The following is a 21,816-nucleotide window of genomic DNA, read 5'->3' on the forward strand; positions in this document are numbered from 1 at the left end:
TCAGGAGTTTATTAGGCAGACTCTGCCCTGTGTCCTTTTAAAAATTGATTTGCATTAGGGACATTTGTGCTTGTGTCAGTGGCATCAGTTTGACATCACAGCTTCATTTTGATGGCAGTATTTGACCTGCAGTTGTGTTCCTTTTGAACTTGAAGTGTTACGAATTCCCAGAGACTTGCATGGGAATTCAAAACCAGCCTAATGAGAATAAAGGCCTGTTGGCCCACCAACTGCGTTTCTTACTGTAAGTGCTAAACCATTCACAAATTATTACATTGCCTTGTTTAAGGGATACGTCTCTTTGAGTCTAGGTTTGTCTAGGTTTGTCTTAAAGTGATTTTCCTGCACAATGGGCCTGATTTATTAATGGGCCGAATACACTTTCATCAGTAAATCTGGGTGACCAGCAAACCTGGAATGGATCCGGTCCAGGATTGAAAACATTTGCTAACAAATAGCAAATTAATTTAAGGAAATCCATTCCAGGTTTCTAGATAACCCAGCTTCACTTATGATTGTGTATTCACTCCAGCCTTGGAGAGTAAATCAGGCCCATTGTGTCAAAACTTTCTAAACTAGTTGTTAATTGGTTATTAGTTGTTAGTGTAGCACTCACCCTCATAGGAGCAGCTAAGTTTTTATATGTGACATAAGAAATCAAAGAGGCTCTTACATTAGTTTAAGTCAATTTTATGAAACGCAACAAATAGGTAGGATGGTTAGAGCAGCAGAGGGTTGTATGGTGGCATTTCCTATCCAGTAGCAATCAATCATAGTCGACACTGACAGGTAATCTCTTGCATTTTCACTGAACTCCATAACATGCAATAAGACAAGCATCCCTCCACCGGAGAGGGTCTCCCCATTGAAGTCTAAACTGACAGTCCTAAATTAAGCACCCACGGGATCCTGTCCAAAAGTACCTCTCTTCTACCTTCTCTTTCGACTTTCCCCTCATTGAAGCTAAATCCTCAACCACTGCAAACCAGGCTCTAGGCAGGCCCTGGGGTTACAGGGCTGACTTGCCCTGTGTTGCCTAGCTTCTACTAATCATCCCTGGCAAGGGCCCCCATGACCTGTTTCCCAACTAAAAAAGGTTCCAAAACTCACAATAGGTCCCACAGGTTATTGCATCAGTATAGTGATTGGTTCCCAACTTACTAAGGTCAGTTTTCTCCCCTGCAACAAAAGTTTGCACTCCCTAGATGGAACAGATTCTAGAACAGTCCAACATATATTACACCCTTTTTTACTAAGAGAGTGCTATACTAGTAACTGAACCTTTTTTCCCATTTACAGAGATAAGAGTAATGTTGTAGCAGGATGAATTTAGTTCAGTGTTACAGTAAGACAGACAGATAAAGATAGATGGATATGATAATAGAATAATAGGAGATATTGGGACTGATTTATTAAAGATCTCCAAAACTGGAGAAGATAAACTATCATGGGTGAACCGAGGTAATCCAGCAAACCTGGAATTATTTGGAAAATGGTTTAAATACTGCTTCAGCTCCATTCCATGTTTGCTGGAACACCCATGATAGTCTATCATCTCCAGTCTTGGAGAGTTTTAATAAATCAGTTTCATTATCTGATTGATTGATTGATTGATAGATAGATAGATAGATAGATAGATAGATAGATAGATAGATAGATGCAGATAAATGCAGGCGCTATATACTGAACCCCTGCTGTCATATAATAACATTACATATCTTCCTATATTTTTTTCAATCTTCGCACAGTTGCTGTTGAACTAGAATGTCCGCACAGCTCCTTGTGAACACTGTTTTATTCCTGAAGATGAAAGGAGTAAAAAGCATTACTTCAGTCGCCTGTCACAGTATGTCTGTAACTTTGGGTCTGAGCTTTCAAGCAGGCTGACTTAAAGAATTAAATTGAAAAACGACTATCAGTAGTTAAAGAGCGCAAGTCACAATTTTTTTCAAAGAATAAATTACTGTGGATAGTCAGTACCTTGGATTCCTGCTGATAAATGTAATAGTTTAGGAGACCTCGTCCTGTTTCGTTCATTTCTTTCTGTCTTTCAAGCCCAAAGTACAGAAATTAGATGGGGCGGGGGCTGAATTGGTAATTCAGTCTTATTTGGAAAGCAGTATGGGTTTTTCAAAAAAGAGTGTTATTTATTGACGTGTATAATGGAGCAGAGCACTAAGATTTATTAGAGCTAATGGAGAGGGGGGCTAATAATAGAGCTGAAGTGGGGGGGGGGGGGCAGCAGTTTTGGGGATCCAGTGTTGTCTCTCCATATTTTAACCTATTAAGATAGCAACCGTATTTGCTAAATAGATTTATATAAATAGAATAGGAGAACTGCTATCACACTGCCATGACTAGGTATGATAAGTCCTCATAGAAAACCATTAGGGCCCCCCACATTCTCCAACCCTAATGGCAATGGGGTTGATTTACTAAAGGAACACAGGCTGTTCACATGGCAAAGTGAACTATCACCCTGCGAGCGGTATTTCCCCTAGCTTAGTAATTCGAAATCTGCTGAATTTAACCATCCAATCATGTTTTTTTTTAGATTTCCTTACAGGTAATTGAGTATTCTTTGCAAAGTGAACTATCATCACATTCACTAAGCTAAATCAATTATTCCTTACAAGGTCATAAGTAAACAACTTAAACCTTAAAACTCACCTTCATTGCCTGTAGTGATAAAGATGAACACTTGCTGCAAAAGAAATAGCATTGATGTTTGTCAAACAATATATATATTTTAAGCTAAAGCTAAATACACGTCAGATAATAGATAGTAAGTTGTGCTACGCCTGGGTGAAAATCTGACTTGTGTACAGTGGTTCACCATTGTCATTTATGATGAACAACCGATCGGGAACAACCACTGTTTCCTTCTATGGGGCAGAATGGTGCCGCTCGCCCTTCTTCCCCCTCTTCATAGGACAGAAAATAGCTGTATGTACAGAACCTAATTGTTCATCTGTCACTGGGAACAATCACAAAAGTTAATTTTCAGCGACAATCCTCTGATGTCCATGTGAAGTCTGTATGAGGCTTATATTTGGCAAAAGCTACTTCTACCTTATTCATTATGTAGTCAAGCAGCGCTACCCCCAGGCCCATTAGAAATTCCTTTGTCTGTCTTAATACAATATTGAGCTGTGCAGGTGGTTCTAAATGATCCAATGGGCCAAAGAAAGAATCGGACCATGCAATGATATAATTTAACAATGTCGTCTGATTGACTCTCAGTGCTAGGAATCCATTAACAATTTATAGGACCTCCTCATTTTGCAAGATCTGCATCTGTAAAATACCGCATATGCCAATTATAAACAAATATTTTTCCTTTTTGATGTATCTTCATACCCTCTCTGCTTTCTGGTAAACACATACATTATTTTTTCTATAACCTTAGTACACAAGATGGCTGCTTCCAACATGGGTCAATAAGGGTCATACTAGTTCGTATATGTTTATTTTCACTTAAAGGATGTTAGCTGGCGTTAAAATCTTATACGTGATGGTTTGACATGGAGACTGCACTATCTCCAGCTCTTTCCATCATTAACAAAGTATTCTATAAAAATAAACCCAGCAAGAAGTATGTGTTACTGATATCATGCTCTCTGTGTGGTTGCCTAGCAACGGCTGCCTGTACAGAGACCATGTTCCCTTTATTAAGGCATGCATGCCCCAATTTTCAGGATTTTTTCCTTTCCATCAGCGATTTATTTTTCTTTCCTCAGATGTGGAAGGTCTGCTCTGCCAGCCCATTTGTTTTGACATGTGAAAACACAGATTTGAGAGAATTCTTGGTGCCAGACTTTGATGTTAAGGTTGTTGTAATGGCAGATGTGTGTGTCAGCACTGGTTAGCCAGATGGGAACATGCAGCTTTTATTGTGGCCTCTAGCATAAACGTGATTTAATTAATAGACTGCAGCAATTACACAGACTTCAAAAGTTTTAAGGTGAAATCTTCATGAACGTAATTTTATTTTGGCCTGCAGGGAACATTTTTGTTGATAATATGCATGTGCTGTAAACTAGCTGTGCAGTGTTTTCTGATGAAGAATATGTGGAGATTTTAAAGCAGCATATTCTTTATGCATAATTTAAAGGGCAAATCCCACAGGCCTAGATCTCTCAGGGATGCCTATAGAGTCAAACGTGCTAATGCTGCAGCCATCATTTAACTAACTGGGCTGTATGCCAGGCAATATGGTCACATTTCCCCTTTTGGAATGCCTTTATTCCCCTTGAAAATTTAGCAGTCAGGGAATATGACTACATTGCCTGGCATATCTCAGCAATATAAGTTATGGCTGCGGCTGAATAGTAAAACTGGATGTCTTTGAGCTACAAGGTGAATGATCTTTCCTATGCCAGCAGAAATAACACTACACTCATAGTGTTAATGCTATACCCCCTTCTACCAGCAACAGTTTTCCAGTCACTCCTAAACTGTTTGTATAGCTAATATTTTCCTTAGTGCTTGTTGAAGTACGTCAGTGATAAAACCCTTGCCAGTTATCTTTGCCCCAATTTGTCAAGATTGGCAAATCCCATCGGCAAGATTTCCCTTCACTTCCTGTCCTGGGGACCTCAATGTCTTGGTTGAAATGGTTGCAATGACAATTAAAAGGTGATTCTCATGCAATCAGACAGCAAAAATAGCAGTGAATGCCAAATACATTTTTCATACATATACAATTTTCTTTCAGTGGCATCAGTGGTTGTAATAGACATTGAAATTGGCTTCTTTTTCTATAACAATGCACAGTACAGCCTGATTGTACAATCTGATTAGGTTTCCCAACAACAACAATGTAATTCAAGGGTCAACCTGACTAAGATGAATCTTGCCGGACTGTTTAGGAAATTGTGCTATATAGTTGCTGGTAAAATCTAAAGATCATAAAGAGATGGTACAAGCAGATTTTATTGTGTCGGGCAGCTGACACTACATGTTTTTAAGGGCACCTTGAGTTGGTGCATAACTGCATTGTGTGTTTAGGGTTCATAGCAGGATAAATGTGCTGAGAAACAAGCAAGTTTGGAATGTTATCTTCAAGTGGACCCAAATAAAAAAATAGGATTTGTTATGCAAAAAGGATTATATTGAAATGTTACTTGTACTAAAGCAATACTTATTATAATGCCTCCTGAAAAATATCAGTTCCATGCCTAGTAACAATCCCTGATTTAGATATCCCAATTTCAGATTCCACTCCTTGTGTCCTAATATATATATATATTAAGTTTAAATGTGTTCCTTTAACTTCTCTGTATACCAGTGCACTTCCTAATATGTATGGGTGTTTGCAGCCTTGTTTTTTTGGCATGTGGGAGGTAACCGGAGTACCTGGAGGAAACCCACACAAGCACGGGGAGAACCTGCAAACTCCATGCAGATAGTGTCCTGGCTGAGATTCGAGCCTGGGACCTAGCGCTGCAAAGGCCTGAGTGCTAACCACTGAGCCACCATGCTGCTGCTACTGGCATCAATGGATTCACCAGAGATTGAGGGGATGTAACTGGGTAGGTTTGCTGACCACCACTATAAGATTGAGTGTTACTAAGTAGGCTTACTAACCACCAATACATGAGGGGATGCTGCCGTGGAGGCTTGCTGACCATCAATGAAAGAAGGAATATTATTGACCCTTTTGTCTCACACTTTAAATATTTATGAGTAGTAACATAACTGTCAGATCTTGGTCATCAATTATAAAGTTATTGGTTGTCTTCCTAAAGAAAAAAAAAGCAAAAACCTAAATATAAAAGAGATAAGAAAGTAACAAACAATTATATCAAAAACTTACCTTTAATTTCTAATTTACTGTGTTTTTCTTACAGTTTCTTTCCTATAGCAGTTATACTTGTTTTTCTATAATGATGCAGTTTGTATTTTCTTTTTGTGCAATTCTTTTTGAGCCTAATATATATATATATATATATGTGTGTGTGTGTGTATTAAGTGATATTGTTTCTCTAGTGTTATATTCTGTGTCATTACTAAATGAAAATTGTTGTGAAAAATCTATATTTATATATTTGATAAGAGGAATAACAGGTGAACAAATCTATAATGCACTTCATCTTACAGGACCTGTATCGTCACCTGTCATCGGATGATTTGGATTCAGTAGGAGACTCAGTTTAAAAGAGAAAATGGAGCAGTGTGTCTGGTTTGTGAATCGGTGATAGTTAAAGCTGATTAACATAACACTAAGTTAAACAAAGGCTGACTTTGGTTCATAAAGTACTTTGGAAGCAGTTGGCTTGTTTTATTTGATACAAAAGAATGTGTGGTCATATTAAAAAAACACCCACAATTAAAAAAACATTTTGACTTCCAAAAATGATCTCATAATGACTACATCCAAATCTCTGCAGTTTTGCTAGGTAATGCTCAGGCACGGTTCCAGTATGCTGAGATTCCGAGGTTTGTCCTCTTCCTAATATATGCAGTCTTCTGCAGTAAGTGGGACTCTTGTTTATAAAATATTACACAGAACACTGCCACATGAGACTCAGTAGAGGTCATTCCTGTTATCATGGAACCTAATTGTATTTGGACTCAGGACTAAACCTCTTCTACATTTCTTATTTAAAAAAAAAAAGAAAGGTTTCCATACTTTAGCTAGGTAGGAACTTATAAAATAAATAATAATACAATTTAGTAAAGACCAAGCATGCACAAGTAAACTAGTATAGAAAACAACATTTTTAGTACCACTTGTTATTGTCAGAATTAAATAAACCCTAGATCTGTCTTTTTTTTATTATATTTAATATAATATACTTTATAAAACATTTAATTTTAGTGATTTTTTTTAATTTTCTTGTGTGACAACACATCAAATGGGAGACTGTACTCGGTTCGACCAGCACAAAGCATTGAAGAGAAGAGCAAAAAAAAGTATTTCTTGAAATGAAAAATAACTTTAAAACATTTGCAAAAAAATAAATAAGCAAAAGGTACACATTTTAGTATTCTAGTACCGAGGAAATAGTGAGGTAAAAAGCTGTAAGTCTTCAGTTGAACATTTAATTATAGTGTTTACCATATTGTCTCAAAAGTTTAGTATTTACTGTTAAACAAATTAGAACTCTAACTGATCAAGCTTGATATGTGTACATTTTCCCCTCCTTTATCATCTTTTTTAGCACAAAATTTAAGACTGCAAAAAAAAAAAAGTTTTCAAAAAAAAGTTTAATTTGCAATATTACCATGTCCTATTGCCCTTCATTCCCTATGTATTTTATAAACCAGGCCGTCAGCTTTTGGCTTCATGTATATTGCTAACACCTTTCCTAAGACATCTGGATTGCCAGGAAATTGTAAACTAATAATATTCTGTGCTTCTCTTTTAACTGCTATTCTTGATCAATGTTAACAAGATGGTCTGTGATTGCTTAATTTAATAATGCAAAAACATTTTATGATTAAAATTGTATCTGCTGAATCGCTTTTTTGAGCTTTTTGTTTGACTTTTGCACTTATTATTATTTGTAAAATGTTTTTAGGAACTTTTGAGTGTTTTTGAGGTGGCAGATTGAGTAATGTTACTTGGCAATCACTGGATAAGTGATAATGTGATTAAATATTACATATTTTGAAAAAAAAGTAAAAAAAAGTGAATAAGAAATAAAATTTGGTCCAATTACTTCTGATATTTTAATTTAATGCTTATTGATACATTTAAAGTATATACTCTCAGATATTTACTCAATGTTTTTTTTTCCTGAAAATATGAGACAAGCAGACAGTGTTTGGGTCTGAATCAATAGAAAAAATGCAATTATATATAACCAGAAAGCACCAGTGTTTTGCTCAAAATGTACCCCAAACACACTTGAAAAATGACTGATTGTACTATAATAAAGGCATTAAAGTAATGATTACAATGTACTAAAGGTATATATTGCTGGGTCTGTACTCAAGACGAACACCCCATCAGGTTTAGTGGAAATTTTTATCTAGTGCCTCTAAACCTGACTGGTGTTTAAGGTAATCCAAGAAATTTAATAAGAAGTAAATAAACAGCCTTAAACTATGTATTTAGACCAAAGGGTTCAGAAAATCAACATTTTCAACAAATTCACTTCCTAAAGTAATTTAAATGGGCAGCTATTTTGTGATTTGGGAAACAATAGTTACAGAATGAAGTAAAACTGAAATACGAGATACCCTATATAAAACATTGTTGAACTACTCTACCATATTTTCATGTACAAGTGGGTGTCTTTTGTAACTGAATGTATTTCAAATCATTTTGCATGGGGCAGTCTTTTGCTAGACACAGTCTGCTTCCCAAGGATTTATTTAACGGGAGTAGAATTTTTAGGCAACCTCTGAGTAGTCTTTTCATGATCTTTTCCAGCCTTATTCAGTTTATAAAAAATTAACAATTTCCTATAGAAACAGTGAAAAATATGCTTTAAACCATTATACCTAGGTTACATATTTGTGTAAGGGAACTAAAATATTACTAAACATGTATTATATTGCTCTTGACATATTTACATATATATGACATATATATGTAATATATATATACTCAAATATAAAGTGACCCGAAGATAATCCAAAGTACATATTTTACCAGGAAAATGCTTTATATAATTAAAGATGCTTGAGTATAAACACAGGAACATAATGCATCTGACACTGCTAACATTCAATTGAACATTATTGAACATAAATGCCAATAAACTTTTGTGGTCAATAAATACATGCAAGGTGTGTTAATTTTTAAACACTTATTTAAAAGAGGAAAAATCACTTAAGGCTCAGTCTGTGTATAATATTTCCTTATTTATTCAGTTTAAAGTATTTTGTACTTTTTATTTGTAATGTACATTATTGATGGCCACCAATGGATATTGCTGTATCTTCATGTAAAGTGTATAACAAACTCATGCCTCGGAAAGAGTTTGTTACACACCTTACATGAGGACACAGCAACATCTACTGCTGATTTTGAGGTTAAAATGGAGTATATACAGTGAGGGAAAGAACTATTTGATCCCCTGCTGATTTTGTACGTTTGCCTTCTGACAAAGAAATGACCAGTCTATAATTGTAATGGTAGGTTTATTGTAGGTGTGAGAGACAGAATAAAAACAAAAGAACTCTCAAAAACCCAGTGCTCAAAAGTCAAAGCTTGATGTGCATTGTAATGAGTGAAAAAAGTATTTGATCCCCTATCAACCAGCCTGGAGACTGGCTAGGCCACTCCAGGACCTTCATGTGCTTTTTCTTGAGCCACTCCTTTGTTGCCTTCTCCGTGTGTTTTGGGTCATTGTCATGCTGGAAAAACCATCCTTACCCATTTTCAATGCCCTGGCTGGGGGAAGGAGGTGCTCACCCAAGATTTGACAGTACATGGCCCCGTCCATTGTGCCTTCAATGCGGTGAAGGTGTCCTGTCCCCTTAGAAGAAAATCACCCCCAAAGCATAATGTGTCCACCTCCATGTTTGACAGTGGGGATGGTGTTCTTGGGGTCATAGGCAGCATTCCTCCTCCTCCATACGTGGCCAAAGTGGATGCCAAAGAGCTCAATTTTGATCTCATCTGACCACAACACGTTCACCCAGTTCTTCTCTGGATCATTCAGATGTTCATTGGCAAACTGCAGAATGTCTACACATGTGCTGTCTTGAGCAGGGAGTCCTTGCGGGCTCTGCAAATTTTCAGGCCTTCACGGCACAGTGTGTTACCAAGTGTTTTCTTGGTAACTATGGTTCCAGCTGCCCTAAGATCATTGACAAGTTCCCCCCGTGTAGTTCTGGGCTGTTTCGTCCCCGTTCTCATGATGATTGCAACTCCACGAGGGGAGATCTTTGCATGGAGCCCCAGACTGAGGGAGATTGACAGTTATTTTGTGTTTCTTCCATTTGTGAATTATCGCTCCAGCTGTTGTCACCTTCTCACCAAGCTGTTTGGTGATAGTCTTGTAGCCCAGTCCAGCCTTGTGTAGGTCTACAATCTTGTCCCTAACATCCTTGGACAGCTCCTTTGTCTTGGTCATGGTGGCTAGTTTGGAATCTGATTGATTGTTTCTGTGGACAGGTGTCTTTTATACAGGTACTGTAACAAGCTTGGATTAGGAGCAGTCCCATACAGGTGGTGCTCCTAATATCAGCTCTTTACCTGCATACAGTAAAGACACCGGGGAGCCTGAAATCCTGCTGTTGAAAGGGGATCAAATACTTATTTTACTCATTAGAATGCACATCAAGCTCTGACTTTTGAGCACTGGGTTTTTGAGGGTTCTTTTGTTGTTATTCTGTCTCACAAAGCTACAATAAACCTACCATTACAATTATAGACTGGTCATTTCTTTGTCAGAGGGCAAATGTACAAAATCAGCAGGGGATGAAATACTTCATTCCCTCACTGTATGATATATAATTGATTTCGATACATAAGTGTTAGTTTGTTTTTTTTCTTTTCTTTTTTTGTGACAGTTGACAGTGTTTGTTGATGATTTGACAAGAGAGGAAGTGAGCTGTGTGTAGGAAAATATCTACCCCAAAATATCGCCAGTCTGCATGCATGTCAGCTATTATATAACTGGGATGTGGCATCTCTTTAATAGTGATCATGAAATCTCAACAATTGATTTTCAGATCATTGAATGAAGTTCTTCTTAATAAAATGCTGTTCCTAATGGTTGCCTTTGCTATTGTAGTTGATTAGTATCTTTTAATACTTAAGTCTAATTTTCTATATTTATATAATTCAGTTGTTGATTTTCTGATAATGATTTTACTAAAATGTAACATTTTTAAAATATTGTTATGTGAACAAAGGCTAAGATAAACTGAAGTGCCCCATTCCTATATATGTTAAGTTGTTAAGCAGTAGCTTGAAATGAGTAGAATTTTTTTGTGGTGTTATTTGTAAATGTGCTTTATGATATTTAAGTGAATTATATAAATGCTAATGGCTACAGACATTATTCTTTAACTTGAAAAAAGACTAATTGACTAATTGAGTTTTTGAGAATTTAATAAAACTACATTGTGCATGTTGTCTACTTACATATGTATATGAAATTTGTAAAGGCAGGTTTTTGTGGTGAAATTTTCACAATACAGAATGCTTAGGATAAGTTGGAAAATCATTTACATAGTTTTATTGTAAAAATCATTGCACATTCTTAGGGCTAAAGTCAGGTCTTTAAAATATAAGAACAGTCACATTAGCTGCAGTCACATTTTTTATATAGGGTAAAAAACATATTTAATGTCCATTCTCTTTATAGGACAGGAACAGTACAAGAGACAGGCCAGCATGCTCCATTAAATGCTACATTGTTTGTGATGTATGTGTATATACAGCAACCTTTTATAATTTTCTTAGGCCCAAAACATAGTTGAGTATATACTATTTGCAAAATGAACAATGCAATCCTAGTTGCATTGTTTAGTTTTGAGGAACCAGAATCGTGTAAAATAAAATAGGATGCTATGAGTGTTTTAATCTTTAATTGGTTTAGCAAATTCACATTTTTAGACCTTAATAAAGAATCCTTTCCATTTTTGAAAAACACCCCTCCCCTCACCATAAACGGACCTAACCTAACCCAGCCACCCTTTATACAATTGCTCCTATTCTTCTCTAGACTGGGCCTGCACAGTACAGCTCCATAGACTTCTATAGGACTCATCTACCTCTATGGGAAATAGCTCTTTGGGTTTGTACTGTACATGCATAAAAAACAGAATGTGCAGTGACTGAATGTAAGCAAATTTTGGATTTTGGCCTTTTGGATCCTGCAACTGTGGAGAGGGATGGGTTAGGCAAGCTCACTATAAGAAGGAGGGGGCGGATACATAAAGGTTTTGGAAAAGATGTCCTGTTAAAAGAAAAGGAAAATGTCTGTAGCCTAGAAAAAAAAAACACAAAAAACATTTTTGCATTCATTGTTTAATAAAGCTTTGGATAATGACCCATTCAGATAAGGGGCTTTTCAAGCCTAGCTACAGGTTAGGATGCTACCAAATTAAAGCAGAGAATGCAACTGTTCCGGGGCCTCAAAATTCACGCAGCCGTTGTATAATCACATTACATTCAGAGCAGGTAAACCCCATATTTATCTGTTTCCCAGCAACCTTCTGCCTTCTTTTATCTCCTGTTCGTATGAATGCTTTGCTACGAACAGGAACAATACAATGGCTTTGTGCGCTTGATCATAAAGAAGAAACTACCCCTATTATATTTAAAATTAGCCCTTAAAGATTTGAAGAATGAGGGGGTCCTGGGTAGGTTTTGGCTGCAGAAGGCATCTCTATCAATAAGATATCAATAACGTATAGCAGCATTTTTATGTGATCACAAGCAGGTTTTGCTGCCTGCTGGATGGACCACCTTGGTAACAGAACACAGTGTTTAGCTGGGATTGCAAAGCTCCTTGTGTGAACGAGTCATTTATCTCTTTGCACTACACTTCATTTGTCCTTTTTTTAACATTTGTTTTTTTTTTGTTCAAATAAAAGTTGAGAGTCATTTATGATGGGTAAAGAATAGTGCATCAATAAATGCATATTAGACACAATCATTTTCATTATTGTCTAGTATTTGATGGACATATATGTATCTGATAACTCCATATCAGTGGCAGTTTAAAGTGCCTTCTTATGCATTTGGGAATTCTGATTTTTTTTGTGCTTTTTCTGTCATTTAGAAGTCAATAGGTAAATGACACCTACACCTATCCTTCTAGAAACACAAGCTGTTTTAAATATATGAAAGTTATTGCAGAGCTATGTAATTATATTATTTCTCATATTCCCCATCCTTTATTTTTCATAACTATCATGACAAAAGAATGGACTCTGAACCAAAGAAACACATTTGCTGTCAGAGGCTTTTCATCCACCATTTTAAAGTCGATCCCTCGGATGAGACCTCTTTCACTATAAACCCCAGCCAAAACTTTTTGAAGTGGATAATACTTGTAAAATACTAACTGGACTTCTGTAATATTAATATATCAAACAAATTGCCCCAGATGGAACTCATACCTCTCCACTATGTCCTAGTGCTTGGTCAGATCCTCTAGATGGCAGATAAGTACCCATACTTTGTTTTGTTGACAGATAAGTACCCAAACTTTGTTTTTGTTGGCAGAAAAAAAAACTCATACATTGTTTAATAAATGGCACAGCAAGCAGCTCTGTATCATGCACCCTTAAAGTGTAGGTGAACTTATGCTCTCCTTAGGTGCATGACTGTCTACAAACCTTTGTTTTGGTTTTTTAATTTCCCACTCTTGAAATATAGTATGTTTTCTGAACATCACTGTGCTAGTTCTGAACCAGCCTCTATTTATCTCTGTGGGCTGCTGTGGGTGAGCCGCTACATGTAGAGTCTCACCTGAGGAAGCAGTTCAGGGGTGTGAGCAAGTAATTCCTTTTAGAGCTAGACATTACCCTACCAAATCTGTCATGGACAGGATGTGGGTTTCTTCTAGGCACTCCGCTTTCCTCCCACTCTGGTTCCACATAGCGCTGCATAATCTGTCGGCGCTATATAAATACTGGATAATAATAATGATAATTCACAATTGCTGGCTAAATAAATCATGATATGAACGGACTGTGCAGGGCTTTATTGCACACTCTATTCCCATCCCCATCACTGTCCTCCCATCCTAAATGACTTTGGCTTATCACATTATATTTCTACATTGCTACTTACCTGTAATAATGTTTGTCAATACCTGTTAATCCTAAAAATGTTACTGAATGCAGCTTTATTTTTGCAGGACACACACTGAGGGTCTGTTATGAACACATGAACTGTTGCTCTTACAAAAGACTCTTAGTACAAGCTGAATGTAGAAATGTGTAGTGGATCTGAAAACAAATATAATATTGTAATTGAGACATTTAAAATCCCTCAAATACTGCTCTAATAGTGTGACTGTGATTTTATGATTCAATACAATCATTGGCTACATAAAAAGGGTGCCTTTACTGGTACAGACCAATGATGGGTTTCCTTAAATTGCTTTTATATCAATGGAATGTGCATTGATCCATTGTCCATTATATAACTGTTTCTCAAAGTTCAGATAAATCATGCTGCTGATTGTTTATTTGCCTTTGTATGTTATATAAGACTGTGAGAACCACTAGAACCTTTGGCATGGCTTTAGAATTAATTGCTAGTATTGTTCCCATAATATCAGAATTTCTAAAGGGGAGGAGCTGTCTCTAACATGCAGAGGATTACTAGGAGCTATACAACCATGCCTTCAACATGGTTTAACAAGGTATTGCTAATATTTGACCCAGAGTATAAAAATGTCTTAGGAAAGGAACTGTCTAAAACTTGGAGAGGGTTACAAGGAGTCATGAGGGGGTTCATCCTCAGCCTACCAGTGTAGGGTATATGCATCAGAGCTAAATGATCTATTTACACTATACAATTGACTTTAATTGATATAATGTCAATGTGTCCCTGAACAAGTTGTCAACTAAAAAGGTTTGTAATTTAAAACATTTTAAAAAGGCACATAGACCATTCAAAAGTAGAAACAAGAGACACAAAGGGGAACAAAACTGGGGAAATATACTAATTTAATTCATACTGCATTTACTGTTTGAGAAGCCATTTTATTGTCTTATGTCTGTTGTAATCAATCGTTCTCTATCTTTGAGTGTGGTGTGCATGGGGATCAACATGAAAGGATATGATCATTGTGGGTGAAACATAATTTACTATATGAAACCCTTCTGCTCTTAGACATTCTGATTGAATAAATATAGCATTATGTGAATTTCAATGTAATAGGGAAAATCAGTTGTATTCAAATAAATAGGTTCCAGAGGTTATTAAACAGAACTAGTCATAATAAAAAAAATTCTAAATGCTGATAAACATTCTAGTTTACATATAAAAGCTAAGTATTTTGCCCCTTTACTTCCTTGAGTCCCTTAAGAGTCCCTAATGGGGTGTGAGAGGGCAGGCAGCTGACAAGGCAGCAAGCTGTCAACAAAGTCAAATAAGAGGGCGATAAATAACTGTATAGTAACACAAAAATAATATTTAATGGCTAAATATTTAGGTTATGTAGGACAAATCAGTTCTGGTTTTCTTTACCATTAGTCTAATATGAAGATATTTTCTAGTAGCAGTGTTCCCCAAAATAGAAGCTTGGTTCATTTTGCAATTTCACATTTCATCGGTCAGTTAAACTATGCAGTAGGCAGTTTTGGTTGAGTGATTTCTAATTCAATGGAAAAAGGTTAAACATTTCAGTCAGTGATTGCATGTTTACAGCGATGTCTATGTATAAAGAGTTGCGGGATATCTAGTTTAAATCATCCACTTATGTCCCCTATATACCATTATGCCAGTACTTTGTGATATGGGGAATCATTGCTAGGCCATCAGCCTGAAAAAGTGTTTATGGCAGACTGAACACTATATACAGTGAGAAAATATATCAACCGTTTGACACAGAAATGGTGTTTAAGCTGGGTGGGAAGAAAATGTAGGCAGGTGGTATTGTGACCCAACTCTTCAGTAAGCACCTTAAAACAGCCGAGTGGTTACTGAAAATTGCCAGGTGGTGTGCCCAGCTAAAAGGGGCTGGGGAGAACAGTGATACCAATCATACCTAAAATGTTGGTATAAATCATACAGAATAAATTTTGTGGTGTGCACACACTTGAGTCTATGGGGATGTTATGAATGTACCTCCAGTTATTGTTCTTCACTGGGGAGCGTCTCTTTTATCATCTCTACACAGTTTATAATACTAGGCTGTGAAATAAGAGAATAATAAATGTCTCTAGTTTTACAAAATTCATACAAAATTATAGCAATGGCAGATAAAGCACTCCAAAATATGTAAAAAAAAAAAGAATTGAGGCCTTCTACCATCACCTTTATGCATAGACCCCAGGTCTGCTATTGAAGTTTTGCTTATTCAGTATTGTATTTTATTATACTGTACTTACATTTTTTGCTTTGATTTAAACATTGTTGTTTTGTAAAAGTTGGATGATTTGATAATATCCAATAAAGTTCTATGGTAAATTAGATCTCTCTTGATGTCATTGTGATTTCTTTACGTGTTCCATAAATTGTAAGTGAAGCTAATACTCAGATCTCAGCGGTTCTGTTTTTTTACACACAAGTACATCTGAAAATGTTTAAAAATATCCACTGTTCCATAAAATTACTTTTTTTTTATTTATTTATTTTAATAAATAAAAATGGATCATTTCTGTTTTCAAGAATTACACAATAAATAAATTGGTAAGACCTGTATGTCCAAAAAGTGGTAAAAGCCATTTGATAAAAGGATTCTCTCTTTTTTTACTGTTACTGTAAATTTGACCAGTGGCACTGACTGTTGCAGTGTGTGGGACATGCTTTGTGTTGGGACAATTTTATGAGGAACCCATATGAGCAGTGTAGATAGGTGGGTGATATGTGTGATTTTTAACACAGCAGTAACAAAAGGTCTTCATTTTGGATATGCTGTAGGTATTGTTGGTGCTCCAGGTTGGATCAAATTTAAAAAGACTTTTTATATGAATTTAAGGATAAGCCTGCTTCCCCAGAAATGTAGAGGTACACTCTAGTAAAGCCTTAAAATTAAACTTTGAGACGTGTGCAAGAAGTTCAGCTTTCCTATGGAATTTTTTTATCCAATCATTGCTATAGGGCAGATTTAAAATTCTACTTTTCTGAAATGAGTGGTACCCTTTCATGCTTTGCTACATTTAGAATGGCACTCCAAAGCACTAAGCTGTTTTATAAAAATTAACATGTACAATTTGAAGTATGTTAGTAAGCATTAACACCCCATTCATTTTCAGTTTTCTACCAATGCCTGTCCAATGCCCTAACGTCAAGAGCATAAAGAGTTAAATGGGTCCTAATGCAAACAGTCAAATGTACTCTTGTTCTAGTTATCTGCAAACCCTTTGGGATTCAGGAAACAAAATTCTCAGACACACAATGCAGGGTACTTTCTATCTTTTACACAAAAAGCCAAATATAAAAAGTTCATTTTGCCCTGAAAACTTGATTATGATTGGTGGCACAAAGAGCAGCAAGATTTCATCACTTGAATCTACCCTATTGACTTTTGGATGTGTTCTCTGGTTCCTGGTTGCAGATAGTTACTCAAAACTGAAATGCAGTAATTGGAGTAACTTTTCTGAGCTTATTAGAGCCATAGTGTTTTCTGGATAACATTAGTAGTATATGGAGCCATCTCACAGTACAGACCCCGTCCTTGTGGTCTGGTCATTGTTGTTGCTTTTGTGCACTAAAAAGAGTTTCACAATTGCAAAGAAGGTATATGGCTTGTGAAAAGCACATCTTTCAAACACTCACATTTTGTAAAGTAACAGTTTAACAGATTGTTAAGGCTGCATAATAACATTCTCTACATGACTTTTACAGCAGGTGAATGTCGCTTTCCAATCTCAAACATGGGCTCAGTTTTCCCCTGTAGCAAAGTTCTAGTTTTAAATTGTAATACGTTTTTCTACCATTACAAGTGTCTGTTACACTGCATGAAGCTGTAAGCCGGTCTATCTCGGCTGAGTTCTGCATGACCTGAATTATTGCTCCTGTAAATGCTGTGTACATTTTCCCTGGTGCCAGTCATTTCAAGGCTCAATGAAATTGTAATCATCAAAGAAAACCAGCCAAGGATTTATGCCTAGGATTTGTTCTGTTTTAATGAATTTGGAAATAACCTTTTAAGTTGCTAATGTTTTATGTGAAAATGCGTCCTTTGGAATTTGCCAAAGATCGGTCTTCTTTTTCCTTACCGGAAAAAATGTAAATGCTGTGGGGGTGTACGATGAAATATTTCAAGGATTAGTCTGTACGTCACAGTTAACTAATCTTTTCCAAGCTTCTTATAAAATTCAAGATAACCCGTGCAAAAAGCATGATGTATCACAAGACTTCACACCTTCCATTTTTCTGTGATGAAAAAGTGGAACACCTTCTAGCACAAAGTATACAAGAAAAAGAACATACCTGCCATGTCCCGTTACACAAACCAAACAGAAACCATAGAAGACAATACCCCAATACATATTGGTTAAACCCAAAAGTGCTTTATTTCACATTCTTTTTCTTTACACATATCAAAGCTACAAAAGCAATCATTTAGCGATTGGATGAATAGTTTAGCCTAATTCTACCCAAGATGGATAATGGAAGATGTTTTCAGACAGCCAACTTAACTTTGGTCCAGGTGTTTGGGGAAAGTACAATTAGGTTACATATAGTGTATTTATACACCTTTTATAGTTAAACAATGCATATTTAGAAGGATCCAGACATCACACCAAAAAGAGGGACAATTGTGGAGAACAGAGGGAGAGAGAGATTTGCTTCTCAAAAGAGGAAAATCCCTCTGAATTAGTAGCATTAGGTATTACGAGACTAGAGTAGACCATAGACTAGCAGTAGATTGGCAGGTCTATTGCCAGGAACAGTGGGCGATGACACTCCTACTGTGCTCCATAATAATATCTTGTATGAAGCATAGCAATAAAGAGGAACGCAAACAAAAAAAGTCAAGTGGTAAATGCAGTCTTCAACACCATTTATTTTTTTCACCTACTAGCTCTGGTATGGTACAGTAAGCAATAGCCTATAACAAAAATGTTAATTCTTTTACAGGAATATTTGATGTGTACAGTATCTGCATTTAGTCCCATAAATCAATATAGAAAGCAGATCGATGTTATGCAGAATGAGGTCAAAAGCATGGTAAAGTTGGAAGCGGCTAAGATTAAATTTAAAAACTAGTTTCAGTAGAATGTTATGGCCAGCTATCTTGTATGATGTATCCAATCTTCCTGGGAAGGCTTCCTTTATCCAACACATCCAAAAGGCCTGACTGGCATTAGTTGGAGTTGGTGTGTGCTTCTAACCTAAACAGCAGCTTACATTGCTGAAGATATTAGTAATATGAATTTTGAAAATAATGAGGCTATTAAGTTTTGCATACTTAAAGAAAAGCAATATAGTGGCTGGGGGTGTGAATTAGCTAAAGCCAACACAGATCAACATTTGTCGAAGTATCACACTAACTATGTTTCTAATATGGAGGCAATTTATAAGCTCCAAATTACAACTAAAAAGTATCAAAATGTTTTGAGTGTACCACTTTATCTTGAAATAGAGATAGTGTATTCTTCACTTCAGGTTTTTATTTTCTGCACCTACAACAGAAAAGACTCACTTTACCATCACTGCCTTGGCAACCCATCTTTTTTTAAACCTGCAAGCAAAGCTTAGGCTTTTTGTGTTAGAAGAATATTATGAAGAAAGGAAAGAAAAAGGCTTAATAGAAATGCCACCATCTTGATATTGTCCTTTTACAACTTTTGTTGCTCTTTTGTCATTTTTATTTTTTGTTTGCTTTTGCTTAACCATGTTTTTATTTTATAGGCTCTCTATATTTAATGTTGTTGTGTTCTATTTCATTGTCTACTGTATGTGTGATATGTTATGACATTAACCTTTAAGTTGATATTTACCAGAAGCATTTAGAGGGCATCTCATATAAATGCAAGAGGACTTTATATAATATTGAGACCTGTATGTATGCAGCAGGTCAGGACCTTAGTTTTGCTCTTATGAAGCACTAGCAATTTCCTCTCTTTTTCTTTTGGACTAGGTTGTTTTGTAGAAAGATAATGTTAAGAAGCAGGCACACCATTGTTCAGGATATCAAGTGCAAGGAAATTAGGTCAACAGTATACCATATTTCCGTTAAATAAGAGTTTTGTGCCAAGGGCACACCTAACTTGGTCACACAATGAGAGGTACGAAGGCACACACTTTGGGACTTTTCCCAATTTTTGTGTAAATGGAAAGTATAGCATCATTCATTACTGTTAAACCTTACTAGAACAACTATGTGACTAAAGTAGAGAATATATTGATGAAGCTCATTTCTAGAAGACATGTTTTGTTACTTGAAGCGGAAAAAACTAGAAGTGACATCACAATGTATGCTCCTACAGAGATCAGAAACTCCTCTGCAAAAAGGTAATATATTCATGCAAAATTAATTATGTTGACATTCTGCAACACTTGCTGCTATGACCTACATTTAATAGAGGCGATGACTAACAATCAAATGCTCTTTAAATGCCATTTAGAGAAAATCTGTTTTAATTACCTTAATCACCTGCAAAATAACTAGTTATATGGTTTCCTAATTCAGCCAGTTACTGTCAGGTAAAATTACCTTTCTTAATGCAGCTTTTATGTACATAGAAGAATTCTAGGGAGTCTAGTATTGTGGTCCAAACTCCCCTGCTAGTCAATTCTTCCCTATTGGAAATATATGAGAGTGTACAGTCAAAGCTCTTTTCCATTTTGGATAGAGAATGAAATGGCTTTTGCCATCTGTATTACATTTAGGAGCTTTGTTTTGACCTCCTGTACTGCACAACAGAAAGTAAGGAAAGTTATATCTATACTCTATTTATGCTGACAACTCAGCAATTTAGGATTGTACCAGTATTTGTTGTCTTGAAAAAAATAGGGGTAAAAATCCAAGGGGACATCGCTTACCAAATCCCATACCTAGTCCAATATAATTCTACCCAACCTTTAAGCAATACAGGACATTTGGCAATACTATTATTAATTTATTACTTACAGTTGGGTAGTAAAGTAAATAAAATCAATTAAATATAATTATTAAATAAAGTAAACTGAAAATAAACCAATAATATAATAATCCTTCCAACATTTTTAATGTAACCTGTGTTGCCCTAAAGCCATCTGGTTTACACTTTTATTTGTCTTTTAGTGTCTAAAAGTCAGAATCCAGTTCATGGCTTTGGCCAACACAAACAGTTTGTATTTATTATATAATTTTGTACAATGCATATTTCAGATTCCTACACTTAGTGCAACAAATAATATCAGATGTTCGAAGATATATCATCTTACTTATTAAAAGGAAAATTAATCAGCTGACAAAGATGGAATGGTGTTAATTAACACCCTGGGGCTTTCAAACCACTTCATTATATTAATTAACTTACTTTAACTGGATTTGTTTACCATTTTTGTGATCAAAATTTACTTTTCTGAGTTTCTCATGAAGTTAGCAGTAAACATAACACTATAAAAGCGCAACATTAAGCAACATTAAGCAACATTTAAAGCTACCCTTACATAGATTGACTGTTTCATCAAAATATTAACCATCAATCAAAAATCAGTTGATACTACTCTACACTACAACCAATGCACAACCAATTCTTTAGAATCAGTTCTTTGTAACAGTTTGAAAAACAACTAGAACACTATAATTTTACTCAAGAAGATATACTTCAATATTTGAGTAAACAGAAATGGGGATTCTTAAACAGTCACATAATTATAAAATTGGACGGAAAATCTCCAACCTGATCAAACAAGGTACTTCCAACACTTGATTTCTATTGCTTTTTTGTCGATAAAATTCTGAAATATCGAATTGATTTAAAGGCATGACATGGAGAGAGATACACTGCACATCTAAACTTCCAGTGATAAAAATGTAAATGTAATTTGAATTAAGGTCTGCTTCCCTTTATTATTTCCCAGCCTCTATGGCAAAAGTAGAAAGCTATACTGTGTGAATAATTTGATTAACTCCAATGTTAATCCTCATCTCTGAAATCCCTCTCCAATAACCTAATTTCTATAGAGTTACCATGTTAACTCACATATACTGATATACTATTCTACATCAAGATTACCAAGCTCCAAAAACCCTACCTAGTAGAACTTACATGATAACATGCAAT

General features: G+C 35.8%; 1 protein-coding gene and 1 long non-coding RNA gene across 6 annotated transcripts in view; one reads left to right on the forward strand and one right to left on the reverse strand.

The window, feature by feature from the left end:
* DCLK1 (doublecortin like kinase 1) overlaps window positions 1-21,816 on the forward strand; it is a 208,796-nt gene that overhangs the window by 132,323 nt on the left and 54,657 nt on the right. The window contains exons 7-8 of one of the 5 annotated variants that reach the window (XM_072404197.1): window positions 6,103-6,196; window positions 13,779-16,065. The exons of 3 other annotated variants lie outside the window; for them this stretch is intronic. In XM_072404197.1, coding sequence (XP_072260298.1) covers window positions 6,103-6,159 — 57 coding nt within the window. In that variant the 3' untranslated portion in view covers window positions 6,160-6,196; window positions 13,779-16,065. Of the gene's footprint in view, window positions 1-6,102; window positions 6,197-13,778; window positions 16,066-21,816 lie in introns of those variants that run through there. One more of the 5 variants, XM_072404188.1, reaches the window with a different exon arrangement.
* LOC140326019 (uncharacterized) overlaps window positions 1-21,816 on the reverse strand; it is a 131,283-nt gene that overhangs the window by 65,036 nt on the left and 44,431 nt on the right. The window lies entirely within an intron of this gene.

This window comes from Pyxicephalus adspersus, chromosome 1 (genome assembly GCF_032062135.1).
Source record: "Pyxicephalus adspersus chromosome 1, UCB_Pads_2.0, whole genome shotgun sequence".
NCBI lineage: Eukaryota > Metazoa > Chordata > Amphibia > Anura > Pyxicephalidae > Pyxicephalus > Pyxicephalus adspersus.